The 15,534-nt window shown below is 38.9% G+C and overlaps 1 protein-coding gene across 1 annotated transcript in view; it reads left to right on the forward strand.

Moving 5' to 3' along the window:
* The window catches only part of LOC116746692 (microtubule-associated tumor suppressor 1 homolog), a 151,767-nt gene that overhangs the window by 87,978 nt on the left and 48,255 nt on the right, over positions 1-15,534 (forward strand). The window contains exons 4-5 of the mRNA XM_032618290.1: positions 5,578-5,712; positions 8,034-8,072. Coding sequence (XP_032474181.1) covers positions 5,578-5,712; positions 8,034-8,072 — 174 coding nt within the window. The remainder of the gene's footprint in view (positions 1-5,577; positions 5,713-8,033; positions 8,073-15,534) is intronic.

Raw genomic sequence — 15,534 nt, forward strand, 5'->3', positions numbered from 1 at the left:
AGCAAAGCTCCTTGCACTGTCTGAGAGATAGAACAGGCGGAGGTTAACTGAAGAAACGGAGCTTTCTCTTCCCTCACCTTCCACGGCCAGCCCTGGCGTCAACAGTGTGATACAATAGAAAAGGGTGTTCAACTCGGACTCAGTCCTAGTCAGTCTTACTAAGTCACTGAAGTTGGACAATCTTCCACCGTCTTAGCCTCAGTGTTCTCACCTGATGAACAGGCAGGGAGGCTTAGATCATCTTCAGAAATCCTAGCAGCAGCAAAGGTTTCTGACCACCTTTATTTTCTTCACAACAATAAGTTGGTGCCTCACAGTTTGGAAGGAGGGTGTTTTGGGTCAAAGGGATCAAGGTGATAGAAGGATTAGTCTTATTCACCTTCAGTCCCACCCTCATTGCAGGATGGCAAGTAGGTATTGTGTCGCCTGTCAACACTGGTCAGTTGGTGAGAATCACCTGGAGAACACTGTTGAAAGGTTTTCTGGCTGCTTCCAGGTTCAGAGCAAAAATGTGTGCTTGACTAGTGAGGCCCCGCGGGGGTGAGGAAGGGGTGAAAGGACAGGCGGTACATACTCTGACCCCATATTGCAAAACATGCTCAATCCTTACGCACGTCTGAATGGACTATTTAATAAGAAAATGCTATTATCCAGACTGGTATTAATTTCGTTTCATTCTTTTAATGCTTTTCTAGGATATATATGCGACATTCTTATTATTACAAGGTTGGGTAATTTTGCTTTTGGAATTTGAACGCTTAGACTTAAGTAGTGATTTGATCGTAAGCCAGGTGGCAGATGATCTGGCACAGTGGGGGGTGTTAAGCTGATTCACGGAAAGTTCAGGAAATGAGCAGAATGTTGGGTCTGTGTGTGTATATACATATTTGTTAAACAAAACAAAACCAACTAGGTGCTAGAGTGTAGTGTGAAACGTTAGTTTGCAATAAGAGTCTGGAAGCAATGAGAAGCCTTTCTCTAACAGGAAAACCTTTTCTCCTGCTTGGGCTGCTCTGAGCATCTCTCTTCATTTTCTCTGCAGACTCAGTCATCTGTCATTTCACTTGAACCGCATTTTGACCATATGGGGAAATGGAAAAAGAAGGGTTCCGGAGCACCTATTATTCTGGCCTTAATCGAGGCAGCTAGGACCAAGGACAACAACAGCATGGGGGCAGGGTTTAAAACTGTCTGTTAGAATTGGCTGAGACCGGTGGGCAGCCACTTGTGGGATTTCACATGTTGGTTGTACAAACCAGCCATCGTGGAGTGCTTGTACCTCCTGAACCACTGGGTTTAGGAGGAATTCTGAGTGTGTGTTCGGCCCTCAGTGGGACCAAGCACCTTAATCAGTGAGTGGGGACCCTGTGACACCGTATGCACTGTCTGTGTCCACACTTGGTGTTCAAGCCCTCTCATACATAGAGGGGTGAGGTGATCCAGCACAGCTAGGCAGTGGCCCCAGTCAGGACCAGAACTCACATATTACAGGTTCCATTCCATTCCCATTCCTTGAAACTAATGTGCTTCTCTTATTATATTGGAGCTTGTGCCACTGAAGGGTTTATCATTTGCATATAATAACTCTAGACTAGAGAACATTTAGATATCGGTCAGGATACCCAACCGGCTGCCCCATTAGGAACTGGAATAGAGGGCAGGAGAAATACTTAAGGGCATCACGCCTCGTAGCAAAGTACATCCTTCAAGTTAGGGTCAGCCTAGAGGAGAGCCTTAGAAAACCAAAGGATATGAAAGTATTGGTCATAAAACTGTGTGCTGTTTTGTCTCCACCATAAAACTGTGTGCTGTTTTGTCTCCACCATTAGTAAAGTGGGGAAGAGTGAAGGGGGGAGTGTGTATAGTAGACGATCAGAGAGAGTGTGTGTGTGTGTTTATATGAGCGTGTGCACATGTGTGTATATATATGTCACATATAAGTGTAAATGTATGTGTGTGTTTGTACCCTGGGTTCAAAACTCATTTTATTCCTTGAAATACGGATTTTGACCCTCACGTGTAACAAATTGATGCGAGAAGGGTGGCAGTGAGACAGTTTGTTTCCAGGACAGCACCTCCGTTCTGAGTGTGACAGAGCCAACAAGACAGGACTATTGATGCCTCATGAGAAATGTGTCTTTTGTCTTAGCGAGAAATCCTTTCACCTGAGCCCTTTGGAAACTGAAGGTCTTTGTGTTTAAAGCTTAGAAATGAAAAGCGTGGATTTAGGATCATACAGATTCATAATAAGTCTGTAAATTAAACTCAATTCAGTTTTTCAAAATCTATGTAGGTGACTTATTTGCTGCTGAGTATAATTTTTAAAATATGTCAAGAAAAGTAAGACTCAAATCCAGATTGTTATTTTATTTTATTTATAAGTTTTTAAAAATAAGTTTATTTATTATTTATTTTTGGCTGCGTTGTGTCTTAGTTGCTGCGCACGGACTTTCTCTAGTTGCGGCAAGTGGGGGCTACTCTTTGTTGCGGTGCGTGGGCTTCTCATTGCGGTGGCTTCTCTGTTGCGGAGCCCAGGCTCTAGGCACGCGGGCTCAGTAGTGTGACTCGCGGGCTCTAGAGCGCAGGCTCAGTAGTTGTGGCGCACGGGCTTAGTTTCTCCGTGGCATGTGGGATCTTCCCAGACCAGGGCTTGAACCCGTGTCCCCTGCATTGGCAGGCGGGATTCTAACCTCTGCGCCACCAGGGAAGTCCCCGGATTGTTATAATACATGGTTGAGACTAATAACATCACTTACTTCCCTTCTTGGATTTTGATTTAGCATAAGTTGAAATGTTGATTGAAACCCACTACCATTTTACATGAACATCTAAAAAAACCTGCTCTATGACTTGGTTCCATTTCTATAAGACTCTGAAATCATTCCCCATCCATCCTTTGAAAAGTTATGTTGAATTTTATAGTAGTAGTATCTTAAGTATTTATCATTTACATTAGCTCCCTGTCAACTTGGGAGGAAACCAAGTTTCCAGGTTCTGGGGAAAGAGGGAAATTGGAATAAAAGGATAGGAAGTTGACAGAAACTTGTTGGAAAAACCAAGTCTCCAGGTTCTGGGGAAAGAGGGAATTGGAAAGAAGGATAGGAGATTGACAGAAACTTGTCAGTAGGAGGGAAGGCTCTGTGTTGATTTGGCCTAATATTGGAAGTGTTATCTGTGCACAGGAAGAACAAATATATGGCTCCTTGTAGGGGGCCTTGACGTAGATCAGGGGAGAATGACAGCATGTCTTTACAAGGTTTAAATGTGACATCTGTAAGCACTGTTGTAGGAGTTGGGACAGTTTAGCCTAGAGAAAAATTTCTAGCTGTCTTCAAATTTATAAATATTTGTAAATAATGTTGACAACTCACCCCTTTCTAGAAATGTGAGGTGAAGGAAGGGATCAAGCTTGGTAATAAAGAAATTTGTGATTATAAGTGTTGATTATTAGAATGGAATTGGATGGTTAGAATTGGGTGTTGAAGATTATTTAGAAAATAATTATAAAAAATCCAATCTGGGTCGGTGGAGGGGCAATTAAGCCTGGAAACCAGGTAGTGAATGAATGAACCTCCAGATTTCCCTCTGGCCCAGTAAGTATATGGTGACATAAACATACTAGTGGTTTGTGTGGTTAGCAAGGGGAGACAGATAAAAAGGTTAACTTTTATGGGAATAGAGAACCATAAAACTTTCAAAGTATTTTTGTTAGGATTTTTTCCTCCTGAGTTATGGAGAGAAAAGGGCAAAGTGCTGTGTTTACACTCGAGTGTTGTGTATAACATGGTAATCTCTTAGGAGGAGCCAAGCAGTGCTGTTAAAATTCCTTGTAGGAGCTGAGCTTCTGGACACTGTACTTTTTCAAAGATTACTCAGTTATGGAGAATTAAAAGGAGAAGTTTAGAACGATAAGGAAATACCGATATTTTTTTCATCTTTAATTAGATCACTGCTGCTGTCTCTCCTCACCCTCCTTTTTTTGTTACCACTAAATAAAATTTGAAACAGCTTTGTATGTTGTTATCTTTACACGCGGGTACTGTTTTTGACTTTTCAAGCCTTTCGTTTAAGGTTTATGACCCTTAGGAGATTTTAAAATGTAGATACCCTCAGCCGAAAACAGTGCAATAAGTGATGGTGATGCTGGTTAAATTCCTAATACGGAATCCTCTCAACTGTACCAGAGCCAGGAACGCTATTCATAGGACCTTGTTATGGACCTGATACACCTTTAGCAAAAATATAATGTGAAAATGCATCTCATTTTGAATTCAGAGCGCAGGACACAGGCCCTGCTCTATCTTTTCCCCTCTGCCTTTCCCCTGTCCCATACAAATCTTAAGGATACAGTAGAAGAATTGGGTTATTATTATTTTTAAATCCAATGAGAAGCCATAAATGTGAAAAGGAAATTCACAGTTTACAAAGAACCTATATAAACATATATAGGTTTATATAGTCTACATAGTTGTCTTATGCAACTGAAAGATATTGAGTTTTTTGATGCCGAGGGCTTCAGTCATTATTGGACAAAAGAAGAAACAAGAGTAGGCAAGACATCTACTGGAGGCTTTGTCTGAATGTTTCTCCGTGGTTTCAAATTTTCATTCTGGTAGAAAATCAACAAGTTACAAATTATCACTGTTTTTTTAAAGCTGTGTTTCTTTATTTCAAAGTGTCACTGTCTTTTGATATTTCAAAGTGTTCACTGTCTTTTGATATGCTAGGATTGTCTTTAGAGTCCCAGTGAAGAAAGCGAAGCAAAATCAGAGACTAGCAAAGTAGCAGATGCCCTTTCCAGGACCCGTTGACATATTATACCTAAAATATAGTATTTGCTCACTTTCACTCTCACCTTTCCCCAGGAAATAATATAGGTCTGCTTCTTTGGGAGCCCCCTTTGCCTAGTTAACTGTCGCGGACTCAGAATTATACCACAGCCTAAGCACAATTGTCTAGTGCCTCAAACTTTCTCCAGAAGTCCTTTCTTCAATTCTTTTAGTGCCTGGAAACTCTCCCCCACCCCCAGAGATGATTCCTGTGTGAGTGAGAGAGGAAAGGTTTACGTGTAATATAAAAGATGGTTTTTATTATTTAGGTGGAATTCTCTTTTACGTTTTAGCTTTAGGGCTTAGGTGCCTTTGTTCTAGGGCAGGTGTTGGAGTTTCAGCTTCTTGCAGTGGCACAGAAGGATCAGAACCAGATCTCACCTTTGCAGCTACCAAGGAGCTTGTACATTATTATAGTCGTCCCTTGGTATCCACAGGGGATTGGTTCCAGGACCCCCAAGGATACCAAAATATCTCCCAACTTTGATCTGGGATGAAAGCTGCCCTGGAAAAGAGGCATAAACTTGGGCTGTGCCAAGATGTAAGGTCACCCTGGTTACCGTTCACCCTGCATCCCTGAGGCTAGGAACTACCTGTTATCCGTCTTTGTATTCCCAACGTAGAGTAATGCCTGACACGTGGTAGGTGCTTAGTGAGCACTTGTTGATTTAAAGAGGAAAGATAGGTCGTGGAAGACTCATACTGTGTTTATCTGTAAAATAAAATGTACTTTTCTGTTTTATTCCAGCTGGTAATAACGCTGTCATCAAATATGAGGAAAAACCTCCAAAACCAGCATTTCAAAATGGCTCCTCAGGATCCTTATATTTGAAGCCTTTGGTACCCCGAGCTCACGTGCACTTACTAAAAACGCCTCCAAAAGGTATGGACCTCACTGTGGAGAGAAGAGGAGGGCAAGGCTTTTTAAGTCCTTGGCTTACAGGAGGTTAAATTTTGGCATTTAGGTTCATGTTATATTGAATATTTATTTACAAAAAGTCTGGTGAATAAAGACATAATACATTTTTACACTGATGGAGCTGTTCTTGTTCTGAGAGTCTGTAGGTTCTATAGCTAAAACTTGATACATATAAATCAGCAGATAGAACAAAGGTATAAGGTGAAAATAAATGAAACTTCTAGAGTTAAATTATGCGAAGGTGGTGATCTAGAATAATGAGATAGAAGTGCATGGTTTACTTCACACTTTTGGTCCAACCATGTCCCCCCGCGCCCCACCCCCATGTTCTTTATCTCTTCTTCTCTGTATCGCTCACTTCGTGATTGCTACAGCTAATGAAGGTTAACTTTCAAGTTTACAACATATGTGGTATATACTTCATATGGAACGTTTTCGTGCAGCTTTATCACAGTGGAGCTGAAGCACATTCGCAGTTGTTGCTTAGTGAATTGAAAGATTGCTTAACTGAAAGAATAATTGTGAATGAGAAGCTTGAGCTGTAATATGTGATGCATATTTGTATTTGAGGGTTTAAAATGCAGAGAAACGTACAGCATCCTCCTTCATCCCGTCAACCATGAGTAACTGTTGCCTTTCCTCCTTTTCTTTCCCTCTGCATATATAATAGCTTTGTTTTTGTTTCAAGAAAACTCAGGGCATAATATGGACATTCTCTTGTGTCTTGCTTTTTATTAATTTAATAGTATATCATGAGAGTGTCTTCATTTTAAATGACTATGAAATAGTCTCCTGTTTTCCAATTCCCTGGTTCCTGGACATTTTCTGTCTTTCACTATGGCACGTCATACTGAGACAAACATCTCTGAATGTGAATACTATTCATTGCTTCAGGTTCTAGTTACTTCTGTGGGATATTCCTAAAAGAGGAACCACTGGGTTAAACTGTGAATCTTTGTGAAATTGTTATCATATTACTAAATAACTTTCCAGAAATATGTTAGTCTCTCAAAGCAGTGTGTGTCTGTTGCTCTGTGTCCTTCTCAATATTTGTGTGTGTGTGTGTGTGTTACATTATGTAAAGGATCACGTGGTAATTTGAGGTTAATTACCTAGTGAATGTTTATTAACACTTTCTTTTCTACTGAATTCAAGAGAGAATAGGCATAGATATTGGCAAAAAGATTCTTCTGGGTACCAGCAGGTTCTCATCTTCCAGGGTTTTAAACTAATTTCTGATGCATCAAATTACCCCTCGGTGGGATGACATCAGTATATGAATCTATGGTTTGTATTGATGATGATAAAGCCCTGTAATCTACACATACACCAGTAACTGGAAAGAAATGTCCAACTTTGATACTAAGATAACTTTCAGAGAGTTAGAACGGCATGATTTCTCTGATACGTTTGCAGAACAGAGAACCTCAGTATTCTAAAATGTCTTGCCATTGAATTTGTAAGCTTTTGTATCACAGAGGTTTTACTTGACTGGGAATCAATGCTGTCCATTTATAACAGCCACATATTTTAAGAGATTGTCATCTCTGTAAAATTCCACAGAATGTGGCAGCTGTTCTAACTAAATAATCTGCAGGTGATTTGCCCTAGAAATGACTCTGTCACATCAGGAAGACGTGCTCATAGTCGTCTAGTGACTTGTCTTTGTAGCTCTGTACCTGTTACCACTCCTGGTTGAATTTATTTTTCAGCTTTATTGATGTATAATTGACAGTTAAAATTATATTTGATTTAATACACATATACATTGTGAAAGAATTCCCCTGGTTGTATTTTATATTGTATCAGTTTGGAGGAAGAGCTTAAGTATGTTTTCCTTCATAGCTGAATAGCAAGAGAACTGGATTTAATACTTGGCAATTTTAGAAATCACACCCTAGTAGCTGTATTTTGTAGTCTGGGCCTTTTTGCTCTATCAGCAGTGGAATAGCATCAAGTGTGTAATACATGTATAAATTTAGTACTGTTAAAACTTGAATTTCAGCAGTTCTTGAACTGAAAACATACCGTAGTTTGTCCTAGCATGTTTAATTTTGACAATGAATAATATCACCCTTAAACTACTATTTTGATGTTATTTGGAATATTTTATCCTTAGATGTTCTAAGTATAAACTCAATAAAGTTGATTAAATCTCAGTGGAATTTCCCATCAGGAACCTAAAATTTAGGTGTTAATGGATTGTTTTTGGAAAAAAAACTTAGTTTTTAAATGGTTTAGTTTTTTATGATATTTTCTATAAAACATAAATATTTCCATTTTAGGTCCTTCAAGAAAAGGTCTATATACAGCTTTGAATGCGGGTAAGTGACACCTTAAATATGGATGGAAAAAAAGTTTTCTTGTAAAGTTATATTATCATTACAAGTATTCAAGTGTATTTGCAGTGATTTTTTCACTAGTATGCTTATAAATATAATTTCAGGTTTGTGGCATAAACATAACTGCTTATGACCTTGATCAGCATAGGGTTAAATCTTGGTGAGCACAATTGCCAAGCCATCTGATGCAGAAGGACGTTTTATTAATCACAGATAATTTGTTTTTTAAATAATGATATTTTTTCAGATGTGGAGCATATTTAATATTTAAAATGTGGAGATTGTACTCTTTTTTTTTTTTTTTTTTTTTTACAAGAAATAGGCTATTTTAAAATTGGATAGTCTTAAATTGCTAAATAATCTCAAGATCAGGTTGGGTTTTTTTTGCGGTACGCGGGCCTCTCAGTGTTGTGGCCTCTCCCGTTGCGGAGCACAGGTTCCGGACGCGCAGGCTCAGCGGCCATGGCTCACGGGCCCAGCCGCTCCGCGGCACATGGGATCTTCCCAGACCGGGGCACGAACCCGTGTCCCCTGCATCGGCAGGCGGACTCTCAACCACTGCGCCACCAGGGAAGCCCTCAAGATCAGGTTTTAACACCTTTAATAGTTCAGCCATTTAACATTTTTCTTTTCTTTTTTATACTTCTATTGAACAAAGTCACATCCATCTCTAAGACAGCCTGCAGCCTCACTCACTGAACCTTTGAACATCACCTGGAAATCAAAAAGCTTTGTCTCTTGAGAAGCCATAGAAGATTCATTAAAATGTAGAAGTTTCTATCTTTTCTCTATAGCTGATTAGGTCCCCATCCACTACTTGAATTCTCTTCTTTAGTATGCGGTTATAGGACAGTTGTATGGCTTCTAAGTCCACTGAGGATTAGAACAGCAAATCAAAGGGGAGAAGGGTATTATTATAACACACTGACTACAGAGCATCGTGACAGTGTTGGCTGCTAAGGATATAAAGGTTTGCCCAAAACGAGCAAGGACCTTGTCTCAGAAAGCTTACAGAAAAGTCAAAGGACTGCACAAAAAAATATAAAATCACAAGGAGGGTTACTTGTTCCAGTGAGAGGCCTGGTTAAAGGCTATGATCTAGTGAGGGAAGCCTGGGCACGAAGTATAAATTTGTGACCCCCTGTATATAGATAGTAATTAAAGAAAATGGGGTGGGTAACCTTAAATATGGAATAACTAATATCTTTGAGGCTCCCAAGACATGTTTGGTTTCCTTAGCTTAATAAGGCAGGGACGTGTGACCTATTATAAGCTCTTAAAGCTAGAGAGGGCCCAGCCATGCAGAGCGATTTAAATTCTAAAGGTTCGCAAGAGCCTGAGTTTGAACATATATGTTTACCAAACTAATTTTAAAAGCCAAAAGAACTATTCTGCACACTGAGATTTTCATTTTCTTTCATTTTAAATTTCCAACGCATCCTAATATTTAGCAGAAAAAGATAGCTAGTATGCTATAAACGACTGTATGTTAGAAAATCAGATAACCTTTATCTGAAAGCTAGATGATATGATAATTCTGTGTTTAACTGAGAAACTTCTAGAGTGTTTTCCAAAGTGGCTGCACCATTTTACATTTCCACCAGCAATGTATGAGGGGTCTAGTTTCTCCACATCCTTGTCAACACTTGCTTTTGTCTGCCTTTTTTATTATAGCCATTCTAATGGGTATGAAGTGGTATCTCATTGTGGTTTCAGTTTACATTTCTCTGATGGCTCATCAGATGTTGAGCACCTTTCAGAAGCTTATTGGCCATTTGTATACCTTCTTTGGGGAAACATTTATTCAAATCCTTTGCCTATTTTAAAATTATTTGTATTATTGTTGAATTATAGGAGTTCTTTATATTCTGAATATTAGGCCCTTATCAGATATGATTTGCAAATAATTTTCTCCCATTCTGTAGGCTGTCTTTTCACTTTTTTATAGTACCCGTTAAGGCATATTTTTAATTTTCATGAGATCCAGTTTATCTGTTTTTTTCTTATGTATCTATTTGGCATTATATCTAAGAAGCCATTGCTTAGATACAAGGTCATAAAGACTTATGCCTATGTTTTCTTCTAAGAGTTTTATACTTTTAGCTCTTACACTTGGGTCTTTGATCCATTTTTGAGTTAATTTTTGCATTTGATGTGAAGTAGGGGATCCAACTTAATTCTTCTGCATGTAGATTTCCTGCTGTCCCAGTACCATTTGTTGAAAACACTATTCTTTCTTCCATTGGAATGTCTTGTCACCTTTGTTAAAAACAGTTGGCTGTAAACGTGAGGCTATGTTTCTGGACTCTTTTCATGGATCTATGTGTCAGTGCCACATTGTTTTGATTACTGTGGTGTAATAAGTTCTAAAATCAGGAAGTGTGAGTCCTCTAACTTGTTCTTCTTTTTCAAGATTGTTTTGGCTATTCTGAGTCCCTTGAATTTCCATATGAACGTTAGGGTCAACTTGTCAATTTCCATAGAAAAGTCAGCTAGGACTTTGATAGAAATTGCATTGAATCTGTAGATGAATTTCTGGAGTATTGCCATCTTTACAATATGAAGTATTTTGATTAATGAGTATAGGATGGCTTCCTTTTTAGTTAGGTCTCCTTCAATTTCTTGTAACAAGTTCTTTGTAGTTTTCAAAATACAAGTTTTGCAGTTTGGGGGGGAAGTATTTGTGTGTGACATTTCTGTGCTTTGGAAGCTGCCATTGACATTGGTCACAGTAAAGGGGCTGGTTAAATAAGTCTGTTTTATGAAACTTGGAAAGGCAGTCTTAATTCATGTCTCAAGTCTATGATTATATGAAATATTGTAAAGGATATTTGTTTTCACAGGCATAGTACAAATAATCTCCAATATATATCTTCTTTCTACACATGGGAAAACTATTAGCATTAGGTATTTTCCTTTGGCACATTGTGGGACTGACATGATATCTTGTTTCCAAAGCCTACCACTGACCCTCAACGTATCAGTGACCCTTGATAGGTCAGGTTACCAGAATGGGAAATTAGCAACTGATTGAGAAAAGAAATGAACAGTGTGAATCACGCTGTGGTTTTGCTTGGCAAAGCCTCTAACCCTGGAGTAGAAATGGGGCATATGACAGAGTTTGAGAATGCCTCCCTTCAATTCACCCTGAGTAATCAATGCTCTAATAATTGCAGTGGAAAAAGATGTATTTTAAGGGGGTCAGCATAGTGATTTAATCTAGATTGCGGGGTATGAACATGTATTTTCCAAAAATCATAAACTTCTAGTTGATGGTTAGTTATCATTACTTAAGACTAACCTAGTATTATGACGAGCCTACTGAGGAAGTCCCAGTGTGTTGCCCTTTGGAGGAACAGCTTGGATGCTAAGAAGTGGTGTCCAAGCAGCCAATGACTTTGTGGGTCATGTAACCTCTTAATATTAGCTTTCTTTCCTGTGTAATTGAAATGATTGATCACTAAGGTTTCTCCCCGCTCTGATAGCCTATGACTGCAAAGCACCTTGGCTTTCTTTATATTCTGCTTGCAACAGTCGTCTTTTAGATCGTACAGAAGACATTGCCTCCACATACAAACATGTTCCTCTGAGCATTACATTTTATGGCTTTCAGATAGATTTTTGTTTGTTTGTTTAAGCAACAAACTGGTGGAGATTAAAGTTGACCAACTTCATACGTTTTCACTAGAGTACAATAATCACTTTTTAGCGATTTGCTAAGTTCTAAAAAGTTTAACATGTAGAGGTTTAGAAATCACCCTTTAGTTTTTTTTTAATTTGTGATTTTAAATAAAATTCAGATAACTTTATATCCTGTTGTCACTTAACATAAGTAATCACTCTTTGATGACTCTTACGTTTGGCATATGCGGCGGCATTTAACTACTCTGTAATATTTGGGGCGCTTCTGTATCACATTCACAAATGACGCTCTGATGAACATCTTCACAGTTATCACCTTCAAAGTTTCGGGAAGTTTTTTTTGTGACAGATTCTTAAGAGTAGTGTAAACAAATCAAAGCATATGCATATTTATAGCCACTTCAGTCAACCAAGTTGCTTTCCAAAAGCTTCATATCCATTTATACAATGACTGACAACATAAAAGAGGGCTGGCATCACCATACTCTGGTCGACGTTGGGTATTATTATTATTTTTTAATTTGGCTAGTTTAGTAGTTGGAAATTCTGTATCATTATTTTAGTTTTAACCTTTAATCAGTAATTTCAAAGACAGTTCCGTTATCTCGTAAGACAATGAAGAGGAACAGAAAGAGAATGAACGTTTCAGGCATTGACTATTGGTTGAAATCTTGGGATTGCCGCTTTCCACTTGTGTCCTGACCTTGGGCTAGTTGCTAAGCCTCTCCAAAGCCTCAAATTTCTCATTTGGAAATGTGAGACTATTTTGGGAAAAACTCCCAGTATAGAAGTAATTTTGACGTCACAGAGTTGTTATATAAAAAACTCTCAGATGATAGCTGCCTCTGCTACTAGGGACAGTGACGAGGATAATCCTTTTCATTGTTCTTGTGGTTCTAGTGGCTGTACTTTTAGAGCTCTTTTCCAGGAGGTTGAATTATTTTAAATCCTTCAAGCAGGAAAAACCGGTGAAAGTCAAGAACCATCCTCATGGGGTCTAGCTGTTGTAATTTATTTAAAGATTATGGTGCTGTAAGAGTCTAGCTAACATTGGCTCTAAATAAAACTTGGCTTACTGTTTATAAGGAAGATGCTACACACACCATTACTATTGTTACCATGGTTCTACCACACATGAAAGCTCTTAGGAATACCAGAGCACCAGCGTTGTATTTATCCTGCCCCTTGGTTCTTTTACACAAGATCGTCAGTCTCAGGTGCCGTGGTGTCTGCCCTGGAAAGTAGGAAATGCACTGCGCCTTCCATCCCCACCACTAAACCCAGCACAGGAGGATAGGGTTGCTTTCTGTACCCCTTCTTCCAAGTGTTGGGAGATGGTTGAGAGTTGCACACCTGCTCTGAAGAGGTAATACCGGTGTGACCAGCGCTTTCTCCGGTGAGAGTAGGGATGAGGCTGTCTTTTTTTTTTTTTTGCGGTACACGGGCCTCTCACTGTTGTGGCCTCTCCCATTGCGGAGCACAGGCTCCGGACATGCAGGCTCAGCGGCCATGGCTCACGGGCCCAGCCGCTCCGCGGCATGTGGGATCCTCCCGGACCAGGGCATGAACCCGTGTCCCCTGCATCGGCAGGCGGACTCTCAACCACTGCGCCACCAGGGAAGCCCGAGGCTGTCTTTCTGTGTTGGTTTATGATTATAACTCTCCTCTCACACTTAAAGAGCAAATGCTGTTTTGGCATGTGTTAAATTTAGTGTTCAAATCAGGGAAAAGTATGGATTGTTCAGTAAATCTTGTTGGAACAAGGACTATCATTTTATCAGGAGCTAGAGCCCTACTTCATATACTACATGCAAATATATTCCAGACTGAAGTTTTAAACAAAAATTAGAATGATAAGAGCACTGAGAGTATACACTTGTATAGAAAAGGCCTTTCCACGAATGTCACAATGAAAGAATGGGTAACTAGTTATGACAACAAAAGTTTTAGACCTCCCGTTTGTCAAAAACATTTCAAGCATGGTGATGGATGTTAATTAACTATAACTAGACTTGTGATCATTTCACAATATAGACAAATATAGGCATACGTCAGAGATACTGTGGGTTCAGTTCCAGACCACGACAGTAAAGCGAGTCACATGAATTTTTGACTTCCCAGTACCTATAAAAGTTACGTTTACACTATAGTGTAGTCTGTTAACTGTGCAATACTAGCACTATGTCTAAAAAAGGTACATATCTTAATTTAAAAATACAAAACAAAAAACAATTACAATAGTAACAGCAAAGATCACCAGTCACCATAACAAATATAATAATAATGAAAACGTTTGAAATATTGCAAGAATTACCAAAATGTAACATAGACACATGAAGTGACCAAATGCTGTTGGAAAAATGGTGCCATAGACTTGCTCAACGCAAGGTTGCCACAACCTTCAATTTGTAAAAGTACAATATCTATGAAGCGCAATAAAACGAGGTTATGCTTGTATCGAATCCAAAAAAGACAAATACTGTGGAATCTAAAAGATAGAATGAATGAATGTAACAAAACAGAAATAGACTCACAGATAACAAACTAGTGGTTACCAGTGGGGAGAGGACAGGGAAGAGGGACAATATCGTAGAAGGGGAGTAAGAGGTACAAACTATTAGGTATAAAATAAGATACAAGGATGTAATTAACGTACAGCACAGGGAGTATAGCCAATATTTTATAGTAATTTAAAATGGAGTTTATAAAATATGAAATCATATTTTGTACACTTGAAACTAACATAACATTGCAAATCAACTATACTTCATTAAAAGGTGGGAAAAGAAAAAAATTAAACACAAAAAAAGAAATATGAGGGACTAAGAAACATGAAAAAAGTTTACGAACATCAATTAATGCGCTGTCAGTTCTTGTCTATTTTTAAGAGTAATACCCACTATTGGTGAATGCGTGAGGACCAGGTGCCTCGTACATGCCACTGAAGGGGTATAAATTACTACAGCCTTTCTGGACAGAGACACTTTGGTGACATATAACAAAAGCCTTCTACCCTGGAATTCCATTTATCAGAATTGATTCTAGGAAAATAGTTGATTGACTTATTTATTGCTTTTCAGAAATGTTTAGAAGGGAAAAAATTGGAAGCAGTATGAATGGTTTAAACAGCAGGTGTTGTTTATGTTCACCGACATTTTAATGATATTTTTGAAGGCATTAAAATAACATAGAGGAGTATTTAATGTCATGGAAAGATAAATGTGAAATTTTTAAGTTTAAGAAAACTGGTTACAGAGCACTGTGATGTACAGGTAATTTAACTTATTTTTTTAAATAATTTTTTAAATTTTTTTTTATTTTTGGCTGCGTTGGGCCCTTGTTGCTATGTGTGGGCTTTCTCTAGTTGGGGCGAGCAGGGGCTACTCTTCGTTGCACTGCGCGGGCTTCTCATTGTGGTGGCTTCTCTTGTTGTGGAGCACGGGCTCTAGGCACGTGGGTTTCAGTAGTTGTGGCACACGGGCTCAGTAGTTGTGGCTTGCGGGCTCTAGAGCGCAGGCTCAGTAGTTGTGGCACACGGGCTTAGTTGCTCTGTGATATGTGGGATCTTCCAGGCCAGGGGTCGAACCCATGTCCCCTGCATTGGCAGGCGGATTCTTAACCACTGTACCACCAAGGAAGCCCCTAATTTAACTTTTATTTTTTAAAAAATTATACATTGAACATGTTTTTTTTCTTAGTTTTTAAAAACAAACATTGTACATGGATGATAAAACATTACTGCTCTTATTTTGGGAGACCAAAGAAATAAAAGCAGTGCCACTGATCTTGAAAAACTTATCAT

The sequence above is a fragment of the Phocoena sinus genome, chromosome 21 (assembly GCF_008692025.1).
Source record: "Phocoena sinus isolate mPhoSin1 chromosome 21, mPhoSin1.pri, whole genome shotgun sequence".
In the NCBI taxonomy this organism is placed as follows: domain Eukaryota; kingdom Metazoa; phylum Chordata; class Mammalia; order Artiodactyla; family Phocoenidae; genus Phocoena; species Phocoena sinus.